Here is a 9,905-nt window from a genome sequence, read left to right on the forward strand (position 1 = left end):
AAAATAAAAAAATTTTCTACTGGTAAAGAAAATTTTCTTCCAATTAATCAAAATTCATTAAATTCAAGAAATATTCCAGAAATATAGAAAAAAATCGCCAGTAAAGCAAATCCATAGGCGATTTTCTAAAATTTTTTTTTGAGTGCAGCCAGTCATTTGGGTTCGTAAAATATTACAGCCCTATAGGATGCACATCTCTCGATGTTTGATTTTGTCTATTGCTCCTTTCTTTACTTCAACGTAACTTTACCTTTGTACTTAAAATTTTTACATACTTAAATTGTGCAAATTTAGGTGTGCAGATAATGAAAAAAAAGACTTTCTTTAAATAAAATCACAACATAAATAAAAAAAATTAAAATTTTATAAAAAAGAAGAAAATTATTTTAAATAACCTCATTTCAAAAAATGTTTACAATTGTAGTTTGTTTTCCTTAGTATTCAGCACGGCCATAATTATTATTTCAGACATGAAGGCAAAACTCGTGTCGGAAGCCATGCAAAGCCATTAACACCATAATGCATAAGAACCCGGGAGGCTAACTTTATATATCAATTTGGTAATCCCCTGCGCTTAGCACATATCCAGAGCCGGAACTCAGGACCTCCATATACCGCATACATAGGCGTTCTTTGCGTGTCCAGAGGTCTTGTGGTTTCTGCTGTTGTGTTATCCTTGCAGCAGTTGGATGGCTTGCGCAGACTTTTACCCAAACTCCAGTTGTTAGTCCTAATTAATTATCGCAATTAGTTAAATGCAGCCAAGGAAGCACTGTATTCAGGGTTTTCGGGGGTTTCCGGAGCGGGGGGAATGGGAAGATAACGTCAGCTGACTGCGGCAAAAAATTAATTTTCTGCTTTCGTTTGCACGAAATGCTAAGATAATTCTCAGTTTTCTGTCTGCGTGTCTAGTTTTCATTTTCATTTCATTTACTTTTTCCAGCAGTTTCCGGAAAACTTTTTTCCACTGTTACTCTCCTTGTTTATTTGTTGTTTATGCCCGTAATTGAATTGTTTAGAAAGGCCGAGAAGAGATCCTTTGTTTTCGTTCGAGTTGGGCTTTTTCGAAAGATACTAAAATAATACAGTGGAATAAATGTGAGGGTTGTTCGTTCGATTTGTTTGCCGATGAACTGCAAACATTTTCATCTATTTACTTGGCTACCTTGGCTCATCCATCAACTCTTTTGCCAGCCAACAACATCCAGGAAATTCTCATTGGAAATTCGAGGCACTGCAAGAAGCCATTGAAAATAGCATCTAACATCAGTAAACAATCTGCATTTTCAGTTAAAAGACAATGCATATAGGTTGTTGCCAGCCAAAGGATATAAGCATTGCCTGCAGGACCTGCGTGTGTGTTTCTAAGGAATCTTATGCTGCACACATGACTGAACCCGAGAATGGAAGGGGGGAAATGGGGCTGGGAGGAGAGCAACAAAGTAGTTGCACAATCTGCACTGATAAATAATAAATCTTCAACATCGGCAGGGAGTCTCGAGCAGTCGAAGTCGGAGTCTCTGCAGTCTGGAGTCCTGGCGATGATTCAACTAAGGCATAGACAGCCTTAAGTTTTGATATATTTGCATGCTGCAATGCATACAATGCGGAAAATCGTTGGTAATGAACTTTAATGGTGTCGTCATAAAATGTTGGGCACATTCCAGGGGAAGTGGGTATTGTAGGAAAATTGTATGATTATGCTAAAAATGATAATGATAACCCCTTACAGGTGCCTGAAGAATTCGCGTTTTAATAATTGCTTCTTAAAAGTAAGTACATATTCACAAAATAATAAACTGAAAACTTATAGATTTAATAAGTTTTGATATTAGAGTTTATTCATCACATGAAACACAATTTATTTGCTACAAAACACTTTCAGAAATATTTCAAAATATTTTAAACTGGTAATAAATCCCATTGTAAAGCTCCCAGTTTCCAGTTATATATCCGTAAAATTTTGTTTGTGTCCTGCAAGTAATCGACAAGCAAACATTAATAGCATTTCGATGTTTGCTTGGCGGGCGTGTTTCCACACAGATAAGAAGGCCAAGAAGGAAACAGCTCCGTAACCAAGCCGCAAAACTTTGTGCAACTGTGAGACAGTGTCGAAAGACATGGCAGAAGTCCCGCTCCCGATTTTGGTCCTGTTGGTCCTGTGGCGCCTTTTCGCTTTGACACAAAGCTGCAAGGCAAGCGGAAAGTTTTCGGTGCGCCAAAGTTTTGGTCAATGCAGTTACACGAATACAGGGCTGAAAAACCCAATGTGTTTGTATGTTTTTCGTTATTTTTTTTCGGGCCAGTTTGGACTAGACTGGCGTGTAATATGAGCTAAGCGAGGTCAGCTGGAACCACACTGTTGTTGCATACATATATATACGCTTATAATTAAGCATAATATGAGCCAGATCCTGGACCCCAGCTAGCCATCCAGCAGCCTCCGTTTCACGTGGTGGGCACTAAGTGTTGGCATGTGGTTTTTACTGTTGCCAGGATTGCGTCGTCCTTGTTGCTGCGATGTTCTGCATTTTGTTATTTTCCTTTGTTTCGGGGCTTGTTGCGGCAAACATGTTTGTGTCTGTGAGTCTCCGTGTGTGTTTGCGTGTTTGTTAGCCGCTTTTTGCAGCATAATTTGCACAATTAACATTGCAATAAACTTTTTACGCCAACAATTAAGCGCTGGCAAAAGAAAGTTTAATTGGTCAATTTTCATTTAAATAATAATACTAACCAATTAAAAGAATTGGTTAGCATTTTGGTTGGAAAGCATTAAGATAAGGTGGAGATTTCCCTTTGTGGTTTTATATAACTGACAAAAAAGTGTTTATAATAGTGTCAGGAATTATCTTTTTTCTAAAACTAATAATCTTAACATATTTATTTAAAATAAATATCTTCAAAAGGGAGACCAAGATCTACAATTCAAATACATTTCGGTTCATTGAAATCAGTACACTACAGGAAAATTTAGAAGGGCTCTTTTTTTATTACATCCTTTTTATACATATAGTGTATAGGTTTAGTTAGCACGGCAATGTCGAGCCATAATCTTAAGAATCTTTACAAGCGAAAGCGGCAGGTCAAGTTCCAAATGGGAGACGGTTTGGAGGGCAAGTTAGGTTGTCCTCAAGAAACGCATCGAACCCAGAGACATCCGCATGTCCAAATTGGCGACGGACCGATGGGTGAAAAGAACAGCCTTCATAAAATCCATGCTTCTCTTACTCCTTTGCCTTTGAATGAGGACGAAAGTAAGAACGAAACCGAGATTGAGATACAGGATTACCGGCAACTGCAGAGGGTCTTCCAGAAGCTGGACATGGCCGACCAGATCGTTCTCTACCGTTCTTACCGATTACTTCCTGCTGCCTGCAGCGCCCTCTGGCGGACGACACGCAAACGCCTGGACTTTCGCACCCTCTACAAGGAACTCGGAGTGGAGGCCCAGAGCCACCTGCTTATCCACATGATGGGTCATTTCAAGTACGTGTATTTCGTCGCTAATAAACTGCAGGTGAGGATTTTATAATAATTTATATTGAAATTATTTCATTACATATATTATTTAAATTTTTTGCATTTAAAATATTAATGATGTCAATATGTGAATACTTTTTTTTCCTTTATCGTCATATATTTTAATGTACGTCGTTTTTATTTAATTCATTTTAATGAATTACTTAAGTAACTTTAAATAAATTTTATTTTTAATTGAACCTATTCGGCCACTAAATATTAATATTCTCCAAGATTATAATTATTATTAATAATTACATAATTTTAAAAGATAAATATGATACGAAAAAATGAAAGCAAAAAATGTATTTTTTTTAAATATTTACAGGAAAACCTCAATACACTGGAGCGCGCGGGAGTCAAGTCGCTGAATTCCGTGCAACGCTGCGAACTGCTGCTGATGGATGAGAAGTCGGGCGTATCGGAGGTCAGATGTATTGATCACTCAGGCGGTGGGGATTCCTCTGGAGGAAAGGGAATTGCCCAGTGGCCCCTGCACGCACTGCCCAAGCTGATGCGAAATGTGCGCCGCTTGAAGGTCCACTGCGACATCCAGGTGCACTTCGTCGAGCATTTCCAGCATCTGGAACTTCTTGTGCTCTACGGCGACATCTCGCAAACGGCTCTCACCGGAATTTTGGAGCGGTGTCGGAAATTGGCCAGATTGTTCCTTCGATTCGATTGCGACACCTTGAGCCTGAAGACCATCGACAAGTGCAGCTCGCTGAGGGATTTATCCCTGCCCACTGGACTGTTTGCCCGTCAAAAGGAGCTGGTAATGAAACTAACCGATCTTCGCCTGCTGGAATTGACACACAGCCAAAAGGACAGTCGCCTAACACTGGAGTCCTTGAAATGTGTGCTAAGCCAGCGACCAGAGTGTGTGGACCTCATCCAAATGGATTGCAACGGCTTCAGGGACCCCGAATGGATGAAACAGGTGGGTCTGGATCGATGCTGTCGGATGCGGGGATTGGTCTTGGCCAACTGTGATTTTTGCGATCGCGAGATCAGCCAGCTGTCCTTTCCAAAAGTTAAGAAATACATCGCCCTGAGCAAATGTCACGACATCAAGGAGTACCAGATTCTAGACATGGTTCGACAGTGTCCCGGTCTCAATGAGCTCTATCTGATCGACTGCCCCCACTTGAGCTGGAAGCTCCTGCAGGGCATCTACCGAATCCGCAAAAGCGAAAATCTTAGCTACCCCATTACAGTTATTCTCGGGGAGTGCACGGAACTCAGGGAGGTTTATCAGACCATGGTGAGTACTTACTTCAATTTATTTTAGTTCCTTTTGGTGGGACTTAAGTATTGCTCAGTCTTATTAGATTAACTTATATGTGGTAAATAATAAGTGGTCAATGATCCATTTTTGCTAAATAAATAGATAAATAATGTAGGATAAAATGTAATTAAATTCATGTTTGTTAGGTTAACCTAATAATAATAAAATTATACATTTGCTTTTTGATCTTCGCTGAACCATTTCTTACAAGTTTTCCAAGCTTTTGTTAATAGTCTAATATTAATATTTTATACTCATATTTATATTTTTTTACACATCTTTTATAGTACTCTAACTACTGGTGCTTTAAGTTACCCTACCTCAAGATTGAACGCATCCAAAAGCAAAGTCGACCCGTAGAGGATATCCAGGTTTTTTTTAACAACAGCCAGTTGGATATCACATTGTAGATAACCAGAAGTGTTTTAAAAATGTACCAAAAATGTATTGATTGTCTTACGACAAAAAAGAAATTCAAGCTGGCAACTTTTTAATAAATTTAAAACGAAATTTCCTCTTAAAATATTTTAAATTGTTTTATATTAAAAAGTCACTTAATATACTTATTTAATATTTTTTTATATTTAAAATAAAAAGGACAACAGATATATAACCGAGTATCATAATTTACTACTTAAGTTGACAAAGTTAATTTCCGTTAACCTCATAATAAGCCACACAAAGCAGATTTCTCATCCTCACCAGGACGCAGGGACTGAAACCATAGGGCATTTTCAGCTTATTACGGCTCATTTCACAAACATTTTTGTACCACCCACGTGGGTGCCGGAAAAGTCGAATGGAAAGCGGAGGAAAATCGGGGAAAAGCGGCAAAAAATTCCGGACAAAAGAAGCCAAAAAGAATGGTAGTGAAGCCCGGAGTAAACGAGGCGTGTAGCAACCAGTAATGGACAATGGCTCAACAAAGACATGTGAATTATGTCATCTATTGTTTCTAGATTATACTCCTTGGAGGAGCCGAAAAGCACATGGCCACATCTCTACATCTCCACATTTCGATTAATTAAATTGTGTTTTGCTTCTTCACTCCTCTCTCATTGGATCTGCCACGAAGCCAATTAAATCGGCAATGAACCACGAAGAGCGTTAAATGAGATTTTAAGCTTTTGACAGATTGAATTTTGATTGGAAAAGTGGAATTGGAATTGGAATTGCAGTTATCGTTTGGCGACCGTGGGCATTAATAAATTTCCAACTACCGTGCTTCCTTCCGGTGTATGGTTTATTTTATGGCCCAAGTGTGCGACTGGCGATGGGGTAAGGAAGTGTTTGGGGCCAAGATATTGTCCTGCTCCTGCCGTGCGTGAGGCCATAAAACACTCGAGAGTTATGGTCCTGGTCGATGGCTAAATGCATTGGTATGCGTAGCGTAACGAAAAACAATTAGCTGCGGCCAAATAAAAGTGGCCCACATGCTGCACACACACACAAACTCATTGTCCTGGCACTCAGAGAAAATTTAGGCGTCTAAATAAATAAATTTTTCGAATTTATAAAATGATTTTGCAATGCTCTAAGAAATGTATTTGCGATAAGTTCATCTCTAAAAATTGTTTACTATAATTTCAAATTGCTAATTGCCCATTTTTGAATATATTTATTTAATAAGCGCATCCTAGTTTTAAAATTTCTTATAAATTATCTTTTTAAATCAGTGTTAAATGTCTCAATTTAAAAAGATTCGATTTTTTCTTCCTAATTTTGGATCCATGTCTTGATATTTTAATTTCGAAATTGAGTTCCTAATTCATTAATCGATCGCTATAGTGATTTCTTAACTTAAAATAAATACAAATCTGTTTTTATGTATAAAAAATCGAATTTTATGAACCAACGATACTTTGGTGTACATTTCTTTTTGAGTGTCCCTGTATGGTTCCCATCATCATTGTTGTGCTGGCAGAAACTTTTATATGGCTTGTTTCCTGCCACGCCCCCTCTGCTGCCCCGGGGGTCTTATCACTGTATTCACTGTCTGGAGCGGATTGCTGGCAAAGTCATGTCCTGAATGACGAATTCCAACCGGCTATTATGTTCACGACTCACTCGACCGAAAGTCGCAGGCAACTGAAATTGTTTGGCCGGAATCGTGTGCATTTTACTTTCTGATATTCAATTAATTGAAGTTTTATTTGTCTGATTGCCGTTCGCAAAGGTGGTTGCAGAGGCGGTAGAGAAGCCACAGATAAGTGGATAACGATAAACAATTAAAGTGTGGAAATTGATTGATTGTTGTGGAAGTTCGAAGAGATTAACAGACAACTCTGTTTGAACATAATTGGCGGAGGAAAGTTAAGATGTTTCGTTTGAAACAATGAAACAATGATCGGGATCGAAAACGCATTTAATTAAGTTACCATTTGAGCTCAGGATATTTAATATTTGTTGGAAATAACTGTTGGGACTCCAAATATTCCCTGTCCTTTGCATCCTTTTTAATTTCCCTTTGCGGATCAATACCTTATAAATTGCCCGTGGCAACAAGCGGGGAATTTAGATAGCATGTCCCCATTATAGTAAATTCCAAACAACGTAATCCTTTAATGCCTTTTTAGCTACTGCTCCTACGGCCACGGGTACTTCAGCAGGAGCTTTAGCTGCTTTCAGAGCAAGCTGCATCTCGAATTCCTTATTTACTTTATAGGTGCAGGCAAAGTAAACCAATACCAAAGCTATTTTAGTCGCTTACCGTGTTTCCTCATTTTTTTGTGCTTCTTTGAGCTCCTTTCCCCGACGACTGACTTTAATCAGTGGCATTCTAGGATGCTCCCCTCCTTTCTGCTCCTCGGCTCTCCTCGCAATCCGGCTCCTTTTTCCACCACCATGCTGCCGTTGTCCTGCACTCAATTCGTTTTCTTTATTTTCCATCAGACGGAAGTCATGTGTGCCGGCTGCACATCCTTTATGCCAGGGAAGGTAGCTTCTCCTGCAGCTCCTCGGTTCCACGACGACCAGGATGAAGAAGTCCGTCTGCCGGACACACACACATACACAAATATTTAAGCCATTCCTACATATAGGGCAGATAATCGCTTTACAATCAGGCAGGAAACTATTGCAAGCATGATTGTTTCCGCGAAACGTGTTTGCACCCGAGCAGTTTCCACCAAATGCCAAGGAATAAGGAAAACAACTTTTATGAAAGCAAGTCGACTTTGCCTTTTTCTATGAGGACCTCAATAAATAATAATAAATGCATTTTCTCTGGGAAAAAACTTAACACAGCATCAGGTCGCAAACACCTTGATACTATTATTTATTTATTTATTATGTAGGTATAATAAACCTACAGCTCACCAACTTATATTTGTAAATAATACAGAAATGTATTAATTTAATTTGCTTTAATAATAATTTTATTATCATCCAGGTACTTTGAATTTCACGAAATGTAATATTTATTTAATTTAAAAACCAGTTATTACAGTTAACTTACCCTAAATGTTGAGTACGACCTTTTCCACCTGCGAAATAAACTATAATTACTGACTAACAAATCAGACCCACTGACCTAACCAACCGCAGAGACCGAAACTCAATTTCAAATGTCAGTCAAATAAGAAAAAGGGCCGCTGGTGAAAATTTCGCCTGACGAACGGACAGCCGACCGGGCCAAAACCGCAAATAAATTACTGGGCCACGTTAAAGATTTGTTAATAAAGATAAATTTACTTATCGTTTATCTTGATTATGCAAAAAGCCTAAGTGAAAACTCAAAGACCCCGGAATGGAGGTGGAGCACAAAAGCCAGAGAGACGCCTGTGGCAATTGAATGAGGAGTGGCGGAGTGGAGGAGGCCAAGAAAGCAGCAGCAGATGGGCCTAAAACTTTTTCATTTCCTTCGGGCCAGGCCCATAGAATGGCCAACAAGAGTGATGAGGATGAGAGGATGAGTTCGGCTGGCTACGCTTTATATGGGCCATGAATAAACATAATACATATTGCACTGTTTTATACTAAATTAAATAACTTGCCGCTCGATCTCGAAGAGCCTGAGCCTGAGCAGCTATTCTGGACTTAGCATATTTGCCCCGAGGCCAGGGAATCTTTTTTAAGAAGGCCAGACCTGGCTGTGTCAACAGCTCCTGATTAAGTTCTCAACGGGTCCTTGTGCCAAGGAGTTTTTCAAGGAAAGAATTCAGCTTTTGTGTACGCAAAATCTTGGTGAGCAGGCTCACAAAGAATGTTTGCACTTTGGCACGAAATTAATGGGGTGGACATATGATGCAGGAAATTGCTTATATATTATTTCTAAGCCTTTGCTGTTCGTATTGTCATTTTTTTGATATCAGTAAACTAAGGAAAGATTTTTACAAATACTTATATTTAATTTTTATCATTTTAATATTATGTTAAAATTGTATAAATTAACTCAAGGCGTTCTAAATCGCTTTGCTGCTATTTACTCTTGTAAAAAACTTATTTTGCTATTTTTCATTTGCAAAAATTCACAGATATCAAATAGTTTTCCACTCGAGAATACCAAGCTATACAACCAATCTATTTCACTTGTCTGAAGTGGATAAAATAAAACTTTCCAACATTCAAATCTCCAGCGCTGGCAGCCACAAATTTTAAAAATAATCCCTGGCCAGGAGCAGGAATTTGAGATACATTTATTATGCAATTTAATAGCCCAAACCAAGTGCAAATAGTTTGCTGACAGGGTGGTGGTAAGAAGGGGTGGAGACCCCACCCAAAGCCAACGGCTCAATCAAGAGGGAACTTGGCCGGAGCAGAGTTCAACAACTAACAATTTGTTTGCCCGAGTGTGGGTCATTTGGAGATGACCAGGCTCCTTGATTGGTGGGTCCTTTTGGTTACAGTTTGCTGAGCACCGAGACGGACACACTTTAAAATGTGTTGTGTTGTTTTGGGCTAGAGAAAACGCCAGGGCAAAGGTTTTTATTTATTGGCATATAAACCACAAATAGCAAACATGCCAAGATGGCAACGCACCCACAAAACTTTCGGGGAAACCCACAATACATAAATATTTCATGTCTTGACTTTCAATTTCAGTTTTTTTCTCATCTACTCCGGTTTTGTCCTTTCTCGTTTCTCACTGGTTTGTTTA

General features: G+C 38.9%; 1 protein-coding gene across 1 annotated transcript; it reads left to right on the top strand.

Annotated features, from left to right (window-relative positions):
* Positions 1 to 2,922: 2,922 nt before the first annotated feature.
* Positions 2,923 to 5,330, top strand: LOC108068708 (uncharacterized). The gene is made up of 3 exons (XM_017158436.3): positions 2,923 to 3,517; positions 3,848 to 4,783; positions 5,095 to 5,330. The coding sequence occupies exons 1-3, from the start codon at positions 3,038 to 3,040 to the stop codon at positions 5,215 to 5,217; spliced, it is 1,539 nt and encodes a 512-aa protein (XP_017013925.2). The 5' UTR covers positions 2,923 to 3,037; the 3' UTR covers positions 5,218 to 5,330.
* The last annotated feature ends 4,575 nt before the right edge of the window (positions 5,331 to 9,905 follow it).

Source organism: Drosophila takahashii, chromosome 2L, assembly GCF_030179915.1.
Source record: "Drosophila takahashii strain IR98-3 E-12201 chromosome 2L, DtakHiC1v2, whole genome shotgun sequence".
NCBI classification, from domain to species: Eukaryota; Metazoa; Arthropoda; class Insecta; order Diptera; family Drosophilidae; genus Drosophila; species Drosophila takahashii.

What these genes read in the sequence shown, in the direction of transcription:
- LOC108068708 (XM_017158436.3), top strand. Translation starts at nt 3,038, where the DNA reads ATGTCGAGCCATAATCTTAAGAATCTTTACAAGCGAAAGCGGCAGGTC. An exon ending in TCGTCGCTAATAAACTGCAG is followed by an intron (nt 3,518 to 3,847) that starts GTGAGGATTTTA and finishes AAATATTTACAG; the next exon opens with GAAAACCTCAATACACTGGA. An exon ending in GGGAGGTTTATCAGACCATG is followed by an intron (nt 4,784 to 5,094) that starts GTGAGTACTTAC and finishes CATCTTTTATAG; the next exon opens with TACTCTAACTACTGGTGCTT.